Source organism: Aedes aegypti, chromosome 2 (assembly GCF_002204515.2).
Source record: "Aedes aegypti strain LVP_AGWG chromosome 2, AaegL5.0 Primary Assembly, whole genome shotgun sequence".
In the NCBI taxonomy this organism is placed as follows: Eukaryota; Metazoa; Arthropoda; class Insecta; order Diptera; family Culicidae; genus Aedes; species Aedes aegypti.
The window spans coordinates 231,951,987-231,969,503 of NC_035108.1; the positions used below are offsets into that span (position 1 = coordinate 231,951,987).

The following is a 17,517-nucleotide window of genomic DNA, read 5'->3' on the forward strand; positions in this document are numbered from 1 at the left end:
CCATTTCCAACTAAAGTGGTTTAACTCATTAAAAGAGTAAAGTCGACTTACTCATTAATGAGTATTGGCTTTGAACTTCAAATAATGGGTATTTTTGACTCTTGATCTTTACAATGAAAATGGGTAATAAAACCTCATTTATTAAATGAATGTTGCCGCAGATTGAGGTTAGGGATCCAGAAAAAAAAGAGTTACGGAAATATATCCAAAGGCCATCCAAAAACTATATTCATTATTCATTTTTATTATTTTTATCTACAAAATTAAGAAATCATTATTTTGTTTCTTTTGTCGGAAGTTCCCAAACATACGGAGCTTGGAAATGAACACTCTGGATCACTTTAACTGCTTCAAAAACATCATCCTTGGAGCCGGCCCGAACCGCTTGGGTGAATTAAAACAGCTGTCGAATTATCTGCAACAAAAAAGCGATTTGTAAAGAAGGTCATTCAAGAGAAAATCTTTGCATTACTTACGTGTCAGAAAAGCATCGTATGAAACAAAACTATCACAACAAAATTGGTCACTGGATTGGTTTGAAATAACGCGTGAATTCCACTTTTCACAATTTGTTTTTCATTAATGCCGGGTGGCAACGAAACAAAATCGAACAATGGCGGATTTGATTACATCAAACTAGCATGTATACAATTTACCCATTATTTCCACGAGAGGGGAAACTTCGAAATGGAGTTAAAGTACCCTTTTTTATGTCATTGAAAAATACCCTTTTTCTGACATTCCCATACTGATTATGAAAATGGGTACATGGAACTCATTTAAAGGGTACTTCAAAGTTAGCGTGTAACAAACAAAATATTTCATTTATTCTTGTCTATGGAAAAGAAAAGGCTTCCATTATAACATGTTTCTTTAGAGCCCTGCGCGATTTTTATTTAGACATTTATCCACAATAAAGCTAGTAAATGAGGAACCTATGGAAAAACCGCAGCACCATATATGACATTTGGTAGTGTTGTTTTTATAATTTTCATGAAGAGCGAAAAAGATAGTGTTTCTCCGTGAAATAACCAATGACAAAATCCTATAAGAATAAAGCTTTCAGTATGGATTTATATTCATACGACAAAATTCTCTCTCTCTCGCTCCTAATGAAAATGAGGAAAAAGGTGATAGTACCTGTCAAATGTCATTGTTTGTTGTTTTGTAATTTCCCATAGGAGAGAAAAAGAGAGGATGAATTGATAAATGGGATCGGCATCTTATTCAGTCGCTTAACTGAAAAATATCGTAAGGATCTGTCAAGCTTTGACGAACGATGTCATAAATGAAATCTTTTTCGTGTCTCGTTTGCACTCACGAAAAGTTTCGCAAAGAGTTGTCAACGTTTACAGGACTTTGAAAGTGCTGATTTTTCTTCGATTTTGTACGAGAAAGATAGGGAAAGAAACATGTTTTGATTGTTTTGCACGCACACTTTGACAGTTCCTTACGAAAATTTCCGTAAGTGCGAGTGCAATTTAAATCTCTTTTGACTTCGCGGTCGCGAATGATCAAAAAAGCAGAACATATTTTTCTCCCTCTTTCTCACACAAACCCAATTAGAAGTACTCTGAAAAAAAGTGAAAAGGCTTATCCCATCTCTTTCTTACCAAATAAAAATAGATTTTCGCCATCATAATAAATGATACTCAGTGCGATCGCGTAAAAATTTCTTACAGAACAAAATGTCTGAGTTTTGTGCACAATAAAAACATTACAAAATTATATACTATCGTTGTTTTGCATAAACTTTTATGCACATAAGTGAGTAAGTATTATCAAGTATTCCATCGAACATGCTTTGCTAATAGTCTATAATGTTGGTTTAGTATTCGATAGATGTTATCCACAAAATTGCTTAATGCGTGTTATTTAATGTTTGGATTGTGACGTTAGTGAAATATTTTATATAAAATAGACCAATTATAGGTATTCACATGATCACTCAAGTCGAGACAAAAAAAAAATGTTTAAAAGACAAAACCACAGAAGTAATGAAGTATGCAATATAGTTATGATTTTATGAGGACAATGATAATGAGCAATATGATAAAAAAAAAGTTTGTTCAGCTTATAAGCGTACACTGTAGGGTACGAATCCAAAACTTCAAAAAATCAAAAGGCAAAATTCTAGAATAATGAAATCAATCTTAGGAAGGTAATTTTTATGTTTGTAGCGAAAATATAGAAAGTCAAGTGTGGCTGCAATTTGCATAGTGGCAGAAAAACTCATATAAATATGCAAAATCATCTTTCATCAACCTATATTATACCACTCCATCTTTTATTGTGTTTGAATTCTGTTAATCATAAGTAAAATTTTATCCATCTTGTTTGGAACGAACGTGTCAAACAATGCATTAGAAATTTTGGTGAAATTGAAATAAAAACATGTTGGAATTCAATTCGGCTTGCGTTATAGTAAATTGGATTGGTACAAGAACAACATTTCAACAAAAAAAAAAACAATATGTTTTACAATTATAACAAACACTTCAGTTTCAATCTTATTTAATTTGTCGAACAGTGCTTTGAGAAAAAAAATGAGAAATGGCACGACAAAATATCCATTCGGCAAGTGAAAGTGAAATCCAAAAGTTGTGTAGTGCTGTCCGGAAAAAAATCAAATCATAGTTGTGTTAAAAGTAAACAGTCTTAATTCTAGAAGAAGTTATACAGTTTTTGGAAACATAACGAAAATCTAAATGCTGATCAATTCGTGTAAACGACTGATGAAAATATAAGTCACCAGAGTATTAGTTTGATAGCAAAGTTGACAAGAATAATTTGGTGAATTCGTTCCCATAGACTCTTGAAATGTGTGTTTTCCATCGAAACTTTTCCTTATTATATATTTTTTTAATTATTGCTAATTGGGAGGGTCTTTATCTTTTTTCAGAGAGCAAGAAAAGGCGCTTAGGCCAAGGCCTTTGAGCTAGGGCACAAGGAAGAAATGCCTGGGTCCCATCCCAAGAAAAGTAGAAGCATCATATGTAGGCGAATTCCGGCGCGTATTTTCTTCGAAGAAAAGAACATTTTCTTGCTGGTGGATTATGGAAGAAAATTTCTCCTCTTCGAAGAAAATGTGCGCCAGAATTCACCTAATGGAATGATCATTAAAATTCTTAGCAACGGATTAGAATTCTTACTTCAGGATTAGAAGTTTTTTAAGTTATATGCGATGCAAATGATATGCTTCTCTGTTGAGCATGGTAGAATTATTTTCATATCATATGATTCCTACACATGAAGAAAGTCTGAGCATTACATTTGCGTACACAATACAAAGCAATGATGCTTTTTCCGAAAAATGATATGCAACAATTATGTGTTTTATATACTAGACTAAGCGAGACGCTGACAGGTCGAGAGGATGCGAAATCCAAGTTTGGGGAACGATTTCCTAAGGATGCATCTAACTATGAATGTTTTATTATGCCTAATATTTTATTTCTTTTTCCAATTCTTAGGTAATTCCCAGTCATGCTGAGGATTCGTCTCAAAATGGGACCTTCTATGCGAAACAAAGAGTGGACATGCTGTTTTGGCCTTCATGTTCGCACGGCTACCATCATCATAGGCGTCTGGCATTTAGTAAGTATTAAAATAAATGTAGGTCATATGTTGATGCTAAGTTCAAAACTCTTTAAAAGGAAATGACCTCTGAAGTCTCGTGAATTTGCCTATGATTTCATGATGCGCGACGCAAAATCTAGAATGCTGGAAAACCAGGGGGGTGGCATGAGCCAATATTTACCAACCCAACATCAATTCAACATGGCGTCCAGTATTCTTGTTTTGATTATTTTGGGAGGGACAAAACATATGTTTTTATGGGTAGGAGACATCAATGATACCTCGCTGATGCGTAAAACATTAAACAAAACGATGAACTAATGAAAAGCGTCCTCAAATACGACGATTCAATGCGATATGTTTAATTGCCAGAATCTAGCACTAGCAGCGTATGAGCCGTATACTCGAAAATCAGGAGCAAGCTTAGGGCAAACCGACCAGAAAGTGGGTACCAAAACGCGAAGTACCAAAACGATGTGAGGAAGAGCCGAAATGTATGCAGGATGACAGCCGTGTCGGTCCTCTGTGGAAAACCGAGATCTGTCAATCTTGGGTACCGAAGCATCGAATGAAGTATTGTGCGTCCCGATGAAATTCAGAAAGAGAACTTCGCTCAATTTCCTCTTCTTTATCAACGAACTTAAGGTAACACACGATAAACTCATCGTGGCATCCATGAACAATCTATGTTCAAACTATCGTTGAAAAGAAAATATTTCTGTTTTGTATCATATCGGTCATTCGGTGATCTATCGGATCATATGCTTGCTAGCAACAGGCATGTTGATACTGACGAGCGGACAGAGCAAACCACACAGTGGATAACAGCGTAAGGAATTCGGTACAGAAAGAATTTGCACACGTGAGATTACTTTAATAACTGTACTTTTTATTGAAAGAATGAAAATAACAAGCACGAACTTGCTTCGTTGAAAGTTTAGTTTGGAATGAACTTTTCTTTATTTTTCCCGCGCTCAATAGTCCATTTTAAGGGACGTTTTTGAACAGCTGATCGCTTATTTTATGAATGAAATTTTGACAGTAGGCAGTGTCGTAACGTGTGAAAGTAACAGCAATATCATCAGTGTTGCCGTTCCGTAAAATGGACTATTAGAGGCGATGTGTCAGGTATGGCAACACCAAGCGCGAACCAAGGTGTGTATAGTGGAGAAGTGATCATCGAATACCGCACGCTCAAAAAAGAGTTCTGGAAAACGTGAACTGTCAAAAATACACCATGAACTACCACCAACGTTTACATAAACATGATCTAGTTCACGGTGTGTTATTGCTTGTTGACGAGTTCACGTCTGCTGTTCACGGATACGAGAACGGATTTTTTTTCTGTGCGACACTCCTCCTCAATGAGTAGCCTTTTCACGTCTTCATCCGGAACCCTAGCATGTTTCAGAACTTCTGATGCTTCAATGGTCCCAGAGGCTTTGTTAGAAGACCTGCCAGCATATCAACCGTAGAACAGTACTCCAGGACAATCTCGTTCTTATCGCATAGCTCCCGAATGAACCGCTCCTTGTGCTTAGAACGGCGTTCCGTTTTTACAAACGCCAAGCAGCCCTGGTTATCCTCTTTGATGACAATCGGAGTATCCTGGGCTTCATCGAAGTCACTGAGTAGCTTCCTCATCCACAACGTCTCCATGCATGTTTCGCTCAAAGCGACATACTCAGCTTCCATGCTTGATAGCGTAACTGCGTTTTGTCGGCGACTTGCCCACGACACGACTCCTCCGCCGAACGATATGACGTTTCCGGTTGTTGAACGTCTGCTCTCCATGTCGCCGGCCCAATCGGCATCCGAATAACCGGCTAGTGGTTGATCGAGGTCTCCTCCAAGTCGTAGCTTATAGTTCTTCGTCCCTTTGTGGTATCTCAAAACTCTCTTTGCGACCGACCAATCCGACTCACATGGTGCACTCACTTTTCGTCCCAAGATGGCAGTACAAGCAGCAATATCCGGCCGAGCGATCACGGCCAGGTATAACAATCCTCCAACAAACTCCACAATGTCCATCGGTGATTTCGCCGTCTTTGCTTCTTGCATTCCGTGCTTCCCGATCAGATTGTCAATGTAGTTTGAAAGGCTGATTTGGTAGACACCTTCCTCTAGCTGAACTTCCATGCCCAAGAAATGACGGACTCCTCCTAGGTAGGTAATCTCGAACTCTTCGCTAAGGCTCTCACAAATACGACGAATCTCCTCCTCGCTGGACGATCCAAGCAGGAAATCATCAACGTACACTAACAGGTACGTTTTGACTCCGTTGTTGTTCCGTACGTATAAACAAGGATCCGCTTTCGATTGAACGAATCCTCGCTTCACCAAAGCTGCATTCAATCTCCTGTTCCAGCACCTTGCCGACTGGCGTAATCCTTCGCTTGAGCCGACAGACCAGCTCCTCCTGACCTTCTGCTCCGTATCCTGGAGGCTGTCGCATAAATACCTCTTCCTCCAATGATCCGTAAAGATACGCCGTTTTGACGTCCAAATGTCGCACAACAAGCTTCCTTTTAGCGGCTATCACCAGAAAGGTGCGGAACGTTGCATGGCTTACAACAGGAGCGAACACCTGATCGAAATCTTCGCCGAACGATTGGGTGTAGCCCTGCGCTACCACCCTAGCCTTGTGCTTCACAATCTTGTTGTTCTCATCTCGTTTGACCTTAAAGACCCACCTCGAACCAACTTCATCTTCACGTTGGACGCCTCGATTCTTGCCATTGGATTTATTCTTTTCACCTGAAGCCGGCGCCGTAATCGGCACCTCCACTGACGAACTCCCATTCTCCAACTCGATGAACCTTGCATCGCGACTGATGGTGATTTGGTCGGTTTCACGGTCCAAGAAACGGTATCCTTTGTGTTCCATTGAGTAGCCAACAAAGATCAGCTTCCTCGCCTTGCTATCCATCTTGGTCTTCTTCACAGACGACACGTGAACGTAAGCCTCGCTGCCAAAAACACGCAAGTGTCCCAAGTCTGGTTTACACCCCCACCACAATTCATACGGCGTCTGCTTCACTGATCTGGATGGCAACCTATTTTGCAGATACGTGGCAGTACGTATTGCTTCTCCCCAAAAACGTTTCTCTAGTCCCGCATCGAGCAGCAGGCAGTTGGCCATTTCGGAAAGACTCCTATTCTTCCGCTCAGCCACACCATTCTGCTGGGGGGAATACGGTGAGCTGAACTGTAACTGTATCCCTTCCGCCTGATAAAACTTCTGCAAATCCTTGTTGTTAAACTCGCCACCGCCATCGGTCCGAATAACGCGTGGCTTCCTCCCGAAATAGTTGTTTACCCATCACACATAGCCTTAATAGACTCCGCCGCCTCCCACTTATTTTCCAGCAGGTACGTAACGGTAAATCTTTGCCATTTGGTGCCATTGGCCATTGGTGCTGGCAATCCTCCCGGTGGCATCCAGATGAAGCAACCATTGATTGATCCGCAAGACGCAAATTGTATCCACCACTACGATTTCCTGTTGTCACTACCGTTCCGCCGGAATTCACAATCTGGCAACCTTTATCATTGAACTTCCCTTCAAGTTTCTTCTCAATCAGTTTCCCGACCAAAATTAAGAGGATAATAACCATCATCAATTTACAAATTTTCAAAACCAGTTTTTTTGCTCAAAATTGAAGCAATGCTCAAGAAAATCTATCATTACCCTGCACTTGCTATCTAAAATATGATGATAAATTGTCATAAGGATTGATTGAAATTTGAACGGAAAAACTGTTTTTTTTTTTTGATGATTGCTGAATGATGGATTCTTGAGCCTTAAACTGGTCGAAAGTCCCGACACAAACTTCACGCAGCCTAATTCGATTTGCTTCACTTTTCCTTATCCATCGATACCGAACAGAACACCGGTGCCTTCGCCGCGAATGGCTGTCTTCTTCCCGTCAGCCAACGTTATCAGTCCGCCGTCGAACTCACGCAACGACTTGAAGAAGGATCGGTCGTTTGTTATCTGGGCACTCGCTCCACTGTCAATCACCCACGCACGCGAACTTTCGCTACTGACCTCGCTATCGGCACTGAAAGCGACACAGCTTTCGCTTTTGCACTACACTTCTTCTCGCACCCGATGGAGCACTTTCGTTGTCCTTACGCGACGACAAGAACTTGCGGCAATATCGTTTGATGTGTCCCGGTTTGATGCAGAAATGACAAACGCGCGTATCATTTCTCTACATGTTGCCCACCGATTTCATCGCCTTTTCCACCTTCGAAGTGGAAGCATCCTGTTCGAGACGCCGGTGATATTCGTCCGATAATTTCGACTTCACCACGTCAAAAGATATATCGTTATCCGATCGACTGTCTAATGCCGTCACCAAACCGTCGAACGACGGAGGCAAACTACGAAAAAGCATGCAAATTTGAGTGTCTTTATCGAGCTCCGTTCCCGCGACACTTAATCGATCGAACAAATCAACAATTTCCAGAAGGTGCTTTTCAAGGTCACCATGTTCTGGAAGATTGGTTGAGCACAATTTTTTCAAAAGGACACACGCACTGACCACAACGTCTTCTGATGATAGGCCTTGAGAGCGTTAAATGCATCTCGAGCGAATACACAGTTTTTCACGAGCGGTAGCGGTGTCCTCCAGCAGTAACACTAACGTAGCTTTTGCTTTACGATCTGCACTTTCCCAACTATCGTCACGCTCATCTTCTCCAGGAATTTCTTCGGCAATAAGCAAACTTTCCAGGCGGATCTTCCGCGTCTGCCAATTCGTTCCGTTCAGTTTCGGAACCGCAAACTTTAGATCACTCATTTTCACACGGCAGGTACACAACACTGGAGAACGATTCCAAACGTTCTTACACTACTCGAACCACGAGTCTTTCACGAGCACACAAACAGCGACGCGCACGGGCTGTTCCGGAATAATGCCTTCACCAGTTTTTCTGTACCAATCCGGCTGTGGATAACAGCATAAGGAATTCGGTACAGAATCTGTAATCTATGTCTACAGAAGAAAGAAACATGAGATTTTGAACGACGCTTATGACACTCAGCACTCTACTTTATTATTCTTATTCCTATTATCACTAATATTGATTCTTTGTTCTTTAATGTCTTACAGTGTTTGAACTTATTGGCCCTTGGTATTATTTCGGTTATAATACGAACCAACAATTATCACTTATTGCTGGACGATATGGATGACAACGATGACGGTGATAACGAGCCAATTGCACCCATTTTGCCGACACCTTTGAGCAAAGTTGATCGTCCTTATGCTTACATTGAACGTTTCCAGCAATCAGGATTACACAGCAGTATTGAATAATACGTCTTTTGTCAATACGCGTGTTCGCTCAAATTACGTTTTAGGTGTTTTTAACAAAACAATTTTTGTATCATAGCGAACGCGTTTATTGATAAAATTGTTATTGTTTGCCGTTAAAAAAAATGAAGTAATCAACGTTCGAAAACCGAAATTTCTGTGATACACCTAGAATGAAGGAAGGATGAATTTATCGTTGATAAGAAGTTGATTTTGTATGTAAATTCATAAGATTTTAAACGATAAGTGCATTATTGTTCATCCACTTCACAGTGAACTGAATTCATTCGGTCCAAGTATTTTGACACTTGAGCGGATCGTAAAACGCGGGGAGCATTCAGAAGCACGCCCTGCTCAAATGTCGAAATTTTTGAACGGAGTGAATTTAGTTCATCGGTGGATAAGTCCGTAGTTAATATAGATTATGGAAAGTTTCCCTAAAATTAAAAGGGATGAACTTATTATATTATCGCACGTCTCTTTTCTTCGGAAAATCGGCTTGAGCGATAGGCTTATGATTATCGCCGTGACCGATAATTTCACTCCCTGGTTTTCATGTCAAAATCTTCCGTTTCTCAACGATAAGTTCATCTTACTCCGTTTTAGATCTTCCCATAGAGTATAGTGCGTATGATAGCACTTCATCGAACTTCATAGGCTAGACGATACAGTTTACCTAAAATGTAGGATGATTCGATTATGTGTGTGTGTGTGTGTGTATACAATCCACCTCCCACTGACCGGCAGTGCTTTTATGGAAGAAAATTGTATGCATGTATTTATTGATACCCTTCGATATCTTTATATCTGCAGACAATTTTAGCCCAGGAGATGAAAGGTGATAGCTCTACTGAAATTCCAACGACCCATTTCAAGAATGGCAGTAAATACACACACATTCTGAGGTCATTTTCATATACAGTAAGCCCCGCATAAAAACACCCAGATATCAAATGGATATCTAAAATGTTTTTACACTTCCCGAATCGAAAATTAAATTTTCGATCCTGGCATGTATTTAGTTTCATAGCGTAATAGGTGAGTAAATAATAATAAAGAATGAATTTACCAGGATGTAACGCTGTTTCTCCCGTCGCAGCACTGTGCTTACCGCAAAATACTACACACTTTCACTACACTACACACGTAACATGATCGATTCTGACCGCATCACCTGCCCCCGCAGGAGCAAGCGTCACGGTCAAAGGATCACACACTACTAAATAAGCCCGCGAATCACGCCACTCTTCTCCCCCCCAACTGCACTGCGCGCCTAACACGTTTAATCCTGCTTGACCGCTTCACCCGCCCCCGCAGGAGCAAGCGTCACGGTCGAAGGATCACACACTACTAAATAGGCCCGCGAATCACGCCACCCTTCTCCCCCCCAACTGCACTGCGCACCTAACACGTTTAATCCTGCTTGACCGCTTCACCTGCCCCCGCAGGAGCAAGCGTCACGGTCGAAGGATCACACACTACTCATGTAGGATGATTCGATTATGGTAGAGAAAAAAAACATTTTGTGAGGAGAACGTATCTTTCATCCAAATTCATTTACGCGACTATAATGTGAATTGAAGCTGTAAAAATATCTATTTTCGTACGTCGATTACTTAATTTTTCTAACGGGAAGTGAACGTGTCATTTTAACACGTTTAATATGCCTCATGTTTCTTTTTTGTTGTTCTAGATGACGTTGATATGAGCGGATTAGTTTTCCTATGCATGATAGCAGTTACACTGATGTTAATCTATGGTGCGGTTAAGGGTAAACCATCTCACCTGTTACCATTTTTCTGCTTGCAAATTTTCGATTTTGCGATTGCCACGTAAGTATATGTTGAAGATTTTAATACAATGAGGCTATGTTCAGATTGTGTTAACTCACATGGATACCTACCTACTTACATTTTACGTTGATGGTTGCAGCATAGAGTCACGTTATTATTGGGTGTCTTGACAAGCTACATCTCCAAAGGTCTTAGATGATTCTTCTCCAGTTACAACAAAAGTATAAGGTTCCCAGATCCTCTTGCACAGAGTACAGCCAACGTATTCGTAGCTTTCCACAATGTAGCCGATCTTCCGATATTCGCACTGTCGAATTTCCTCGTAGCTTTCCACAAAGTAGCCGATCTTTCGATATTCGCATCTCTCGAATTTGCTTTATACATGCAATACAATGCATCCCTCTACGCTGGAGTACAACGAAGGCTTGCCAGTCTGCCTCTTTCAACGTTTACTCTTCGTGCCTCTAGAGAGGTTCAGCGTTTTGAAGATGGCGCCTTTAGTTTCCGTTAGCATGTTGCGCGGCCTAAGCTGTCACTTGTTACACAAACTTATTCTTCAACAAACGCATCCTTATCAAACATCACTAAGCTTCCATCTATATCTACCTGTAACCATGTACTTCATTTTTTAGGACTCAACTAAAGCTCCTAACTGTTTCCCTCTTCACTGCCCTGCGATCGATTCCAATGAGGTCAGTATCGTCCCCAAAGCAAAGGAGCATATGCCGTATCTCTGCACGCCAGATCACCTAATCGCAATTTCGAGTGCAATGTTGAACAGTCAAACGTCCCTTCAATCTGTTTTACGCAACAAACGAGGGCACTTCGTCTGCAATTCGAATATTTAATTTTGAACCATCAGTTTAATAAGTTTCGCCGGAAAACCATGTTAAGATATTCTCTTTCACAGCGTATTTCCATTCATTGTATCGTACGCTGCCTCAAAATTAATGAACAGATAGTGAGTGCAAGTTGACATATTTCGTTTTTTTCTGAATTTACGCCAAAAACGGGACATATCCAGCTTCTCTGCTTGTGTTCCATGCGCACTTAATGCCGTGGTAAGTCGAGAAATCATACAACACGAACCAATCCTAGATCGGTCTGGGATTGGAGTCTGCAGCTTTTTTTAGCTACTTTTAGCTGTGCTCTTACCGCTACCTATTGATTAATCGTCAGTCTGAACAAAGCCAAATTTTAGATAATACAATCCGTAATAAGCATAGATGATACTAACATATTCTTCCACAGCCTAACCGCCGCTAATCATTTATGCTACATAAGATCCATACACATATGGATTACGGAGAGCCAGAATAGATTACCCTGGAAGGAAGAATTGGCTAAGCTGAATCCGCAAACATTGTCGGTATTGGTGTTGATTGGGTTCATCCTTTTCATTTTCCTCAAAGCCTATGCCATTGGGATTGTTTGGCGTTGCTATAAGTTTTTGACATTCAGACAGCACAATTTACGCTCTATGCTGCCGTATATCATTCCAGATGCCCCGGATACGTTGAATATGCGCCAGGTAACTTTATATTAATCATATAAAAAAATCGTTATCGTGGAGAATTCATTTTTAACCAATGTCGAAACTTGTATTCTGTGCTGTTTTTATAGAAAATGAATTCTTCTTGCTATGTTAACACAACACAAAAAAATAAAAAAACTAACATTCGATTTATTATATCTCAGCATATGTAAATTTAAACCAATTTCAGAAGAAAATTAAATTGTGAAGTATTCTGCATTATATTGCAATTATATTGACTGGAATGATGTAAATATCCTCTATTCTTAAATGATGTTTATTATTATTTTCTCGAAATTCAACATGATTTAAAAAAAAAAACTATGTGATCACACGTAATTTAGAGTTTGTTTAAAAATAACTATAAAATAGGCCAGCGTTTTGTACTCAATACTCGCTCATATAATTCTACAGAAAAGCTAGCAATCTTTTCTTAAGTAAAGTTTTCCCGACTACCGTTTTGATTCATATCACGGACAGCTTCAAATTCCGGACACTCTACTTTGTATGGGAAACATTTCACACGAAATGTTTCAATTTTTTCCGTTCAAAAGTTCTCACAATAGAGGCTCGTTTTAATAAGCATTTTCCATAGATATCTATGAAAATTTATAATGCCCAACTATTTTAGGTGTCCCTCAAATGGTTTGACGATTTCAATTGATGATTTGACTTTTCTATTTGTGATTTGTTTGACCTGTCCGGAATTCAAATCAAAGTGTCCGGAATATGGGGCAAAAGGGAGGGAGCGTCCGGAATAAGAATCATGATGAGTCCACATATTTCTATTTATTTAAAAACTTCCATGTTGCGGAATGGAAATCTTCATTCACCATTCCAAAGTTAAGTGTTTGGTTGCTTCGATAACATAGAGGAACATTATGGAATGGTTTATTTTACATTCTTTTTGAGGAGTTATACTTCAATGAGGCCTTAAGTGTCCGTAATATGAATCAAAACGGTACATATTTGCTGAAGGTTTTTACATTTTAACTTCGGTTGAGTTTTTTAAAGCTGCCTCGCTTTGGTCACATTGCGCGTCGCATTGAAGCGCTTTTCCTTGCAAAATTTCAGACAAATGCGGATCATGATTATTACAGAAAACTATAAGTGAGAGATACTCTCAATTTTCTCAGAATTCAACCCCTGTCACATACCAAAGTAAAAAATCATGGAACTACACGGAAAAAAATTCTGTGATAAAAAATACTATTTTAGCTGACTAGGCCCATTCTTAAAACTGCCATAGAATTTCAGAGAAATTTCTGCCTTTCTGGTACATTTGACAGAAATCATTTTCGTCAATCTGATTTTACTACAGGTAAAATCATTGAGCTCTCACCGAGCGGCGTCACAAACACCTGCGCAAATTTGCTGTTTGAAAATACTCTCATATAACTTTGCCAAGAACAGCTGATCTTTGTTTATATTTTCCACCACAACTATTAAGCAGTGTACGTGACATGTAACGTGTATGTACACGAGCGCAGAAACCACTATACGCATTTGTGGTCTGCTGACAATTGTCGGTGCGAGCGCTTTAGTTAACCCCCCCTGAAATAGTAGTTTCTACCGCATTTTTTTTTTGCGTGTACCCCAACTAGTTTTTTACACGCAAACAAATGTTGTTGTATAATCTACCGAATCCCTGGTAGAATTAAGAACTGCACCAACGATTTTCACCCGACTACAAAAATCTGTTAAATTTACTATAATCTGGTAAAAATCACTGAGCAGTGCTGATTCAGTAGCTTCTACAATAAAATTCATTTCAGTGTAGTAGCCTAGTTTACTTTGATCTACTACTCTTGGCGCCAAGAGCGGCATAGTTGCCTACTGAACATTTGATAAAAAATATATACCCCTTCTAGCACTAAACCGAATAGCGCCTTCCGCTTTTTTACTAGCGCTGCCTTCCATGTACATTAAACCTAATGTCGGAAGTAGTGCCCTATATAGAACATCAGTACAGCGCACTACTTCCGACATTAGGTTTAACGTACAGGGACCGCAGCGCTAGTAAAAAAGCGGAAGGCGCTATTCGGTTTAGTGCTAGAAGGGGTATACTTTATGCTCAATGAAAGCAAATCTACCTTTATGCATTATGAATATTGTGGCGCCAGCATTAAATTGAAATCGTTGGTTAAATAATTTACTTCCGCTGTTGTGGCTATACGTTAAACATATGAGTGCGCTGCATTAACCATTAGATGAACTATACAGCGCACTACTTCCGATTTTATGTTTAACAAATAGAAACAGCAGCGGATCAACGATCGGAAATCGGAATGCAAAATACCTATATAAAAAGTGCACTATTGTTCGAAGCTTCTTTCGCGAGATGAGTGCGTTTGAAATATTGGTGCAATATTGGAAGACTTTCGCATAGTGATTTTCGTACTTACTTCAAGTGGCGTGTATTCCACCAAAATTCTTTCGAATCATTTCGAACTACGTTGTAATAGTTATCGTTTGAGCTTAGGTGATCAACAACTTCGATAATTGCATTAGTGTAGTGATGATAAATATTTTACATGTATTCAATTATTATCAGATCACTTTAATCACGTTTTCAGTAAACGTAATGTCTCATTATTTTTTTATAGTTTGTTCAAATCATAGTTGGGAAGCAAAGCTTTGCAGTCTTCGTGTGTAAAATTTTCACATACATAGCTGGGATTTAATAAGTTAATCGAGATTTTTTTTCCAAATTACGCTTAAATATGATTAAATTTGTTAATGATTATGTCTGTCTTGCTTATTTTTAGGAACGTGACAATAATTCCCTTTTGCCTGACTACGATGAAGCAGTGGCTCAAAGCTTAAAACTTGCACCACCCCCTTCGTATGTGGTGGCAATGGCCATGAACAACAAGGATACAGCTTCAAACGATCCAGTTCCTGCCGGGGACAATACTATCATCAATTCTAATGACAGCGATACCTTTTCCGATCCACCACCGTATAACGTTGTGCAGCAGAATGAAACATCTTCTGCGGAGAATAACGCTTCGATTATTGTTGTCGAACCCACCCCTTCGACGGTCACTGATAGCTCACAACAATCGAATCAAGAAAATAGAAATTGAATACTTGGCTCATGAAAATAACCGTTTTCTGAAACGGATATATTCTACGTGTTTTAACAAAAATCTACCTACAAATTTATTATTTTCAAATTTTATTGCTTTTCTCTAAAGTATACTCTACGATAATTTATCTGGTTTACATACCCATTAGTCTAAGTTATTCCAATTTTTAAGCGATGGAAAATCATTATTGAATCATGCAAAATAAAGTAATAAAAGCCTTCTGATATTATGCATCAAGGGCAAATAGTCGTTATATGTAGAAATTGATCGGTTACAACGCTACGTTCTAAAAAATACCGATATCATAACTTGTCTCTATCCAGCAGAACAACTTTCTCAAAAATATATAGTGTTTCGATATGACCCTTTCGATTACGATGATCGCATATAGCCGAGACGAATTTGTGCAACACCTGTGCAGGACCTATGGTACTGAAGTGTCTGTTTGAAGTTCAACTTTGTAGGTAAATTATACAATATTCCCAATAGCCGTGTGGTAAGATTAAGGTTATATATGTACATTCAGATATACATTTTTGATTTTTATTTATATATTTTTATATATCTTTTTCTGAGGTTCGTTTAAACTCGATTTTAGTATATTTTTATGTTGATGATCTGTTATTTTGAATTTATTCGAGTTGTACTTAATTTTACTTTTTTACTTTTCATAGGAAATGCAAAAGCAGCTCGACTATTTTAAAGCCCAAGTTACGCTGCTGGGAATTAAACCACAGCATGAACTAGATCCGTTGCCCTTGGAAGCTCAACCGAAATATGAAAAGTTTCCTTCCAGCCCCGATTTCGTAAGTATTCATACTAATCATCATCATCATCATCGATACCTAGGAATTGCAAAAATCATGTTCGAGGCACTCAAATTTAGTGTACTGATAAAGCAAAAAATTAAATACATTTTGCACTACATATGTGAAAGTACTTATAGTGATAATGTTCCCGATGTATGGAGTGCAACGTGAATTTCCAGCAATGGATCGGGTTGAAATGAAATTGAAATGATTGATAATAAAGAAAATTACATAGTCTCCCGCATAGTGGTACGTTTTGACTAGATCCTAAACATTTTCGAAGATAAGGAGATAAAAAATGTGTGACTAAGGGTCTAATGACTAATGACGTCCCAATTATGACAGAGCGTGTTTCGCAGCTTAGTGTTCACTTCCACAGTTATTAACAGAGAGCTTTCTTTGCAGATTTACTATAATTGTATATGTATATCGTGCGACAGGCACAAAGATAATTCATGCTTTGGGAAGTCGAGAAAATTATCTTTACGAAAATATCTTCGACCGGTGGAATTCGAACCTACGACCCTCAGCTTGGTCTTGCTGAATAGCTGCGCATTAACCGCTACGGCTATCTGGGCCCAACCGGTTTACAATACTTATTTTTTTTTTCTCATTAATATAGGACTGTTACTGTTAATGATTCATTCAAGATTAAACGATTTCTCAGTTGTTCGAACTCAGGCCATGAATCTATCTTCTCTTTATGTATGTTTCTATTTGCTAATGTATAAACTATGTCTGTTTCTAACCATTTGCAGATGATCACTGATGACACATGTATAGTTGCACACCAGATGGAGAACAAATACACAAGCCCAGCTGTATTTGGCAACAAAGTGTACGGTATTGAGCCAAAAACAATGGACGATTCTAGCGAGACAAGTGTACTTAATAAAGATCAACTGCTTCAATTCGACCAGCCCGGATTTGACGATCAATTTTGAATTAATTTTGTTCAACACAGCATTCAAACCCGTTAACCATGGTTCAAATATATGAAAACAGATGTACTTAAATGAAGGCTTTGTGTATCATGATAGAATTTGAACGAAATTACCGTTTGAGGCGCAACAAATCATATTGGTAAACGCACAACTATTCAGCATGAGCATACTGAGAGTGAAGGGTTTGAATCCAGGTTGGTCAAGCAACTTTTTGAGTTTCGTACTCAAAACTCGGACCAATGAAGGTTTTGAACACAAGTTCTCAAGCTTGAAGTCCAATCTCGAGCTTGAAGGTCTAATTTGCTCATGATAGTTTACGTAGCCTAGGCTTTTAGGGACGTAGCCGGTTGGATAGGGAATATGATGGCTTCGTTTTTAGCACTTAATTACATTTTTGCTTAGTTTCTTTTCTTGCCTTAATATTTGGGGGAATATATAATTT

General features: G+C 39.0%; 1 protein-coding gene and 1 long non-coding RNA gene across 4 annotated transcripts; one reads left to right on the forward strand and one right to left on the reverse strand.

Annotated features, from left to right (window-relative positions):
* Nucleotides 1-204: 204 nt before the first annotated feature.
* LOC110676458 lies at nucleotides 205-1,250 on the reverse strand. Its single transcript, XR_002500407.1, has 2 exons — nucleotides 477-1,250; nucleotides 205-415 (listed from the first exon to the last, which is right to left on the reverse strand). It is a non-coding gene; the product is annotated as an uncharacterized LOC110676458 (long non-coding RNA).
* Nucleotides 1,251-1,626: 376 nt separating this feature from the next.
* Nucleotides 1,627-17,147, forward strand: LOC5574383 (lysosomal-associated transmembrane protein 4B). Of its 3 annotated transcripts, XM_021844410.1 has the most exons (8): nucleotides 1,627-1,771; nucleotides 3,474-3,597; nucleotides 8,700-8,895; nucleotides 10,597-10,735; nucleotides 11,948-12,227; nucleotides 14,999-15,786; nucleotides 15,997-16,128; nucleotides 16,890-17,147. In XM_021844410.1, exons 2-6 carry the CDS (start codon nucleotides 3,487-3,489, stop codon nucleotides 15,317-15,319), a joined length of 1,047 nt encoding a protein of 348 aa, XP_021700102.1. In that variant the 5' UTR covers nucleotides 1,627-1,771; nucleotides 3,474-3,486; the 3' UTR covers nucleotides 15,320-15,786; nucleotides 15,997-16,128; nucleotides 16,890-17,147. The 3 variants fall into 3 exon arrangements, with proteins under 3 accessions (XP_021700102.1, XP_001661421.2, XP_021700103.1); XM_001661371.2 differs by having other exon boundaries at nucleotides 14,999-16,128; XM_021844411.1 differs by lacking the exons at nucleotides 1,627-1,771; nucleotides 8,700-8,895 and having other exon boundaries at nucleotides 3,480-3,597; nucleotides 14,999-16,128.
* The last annotated feature ends 370 nt before the right edge of the window (nucleotides 17,148-17,517 follow it).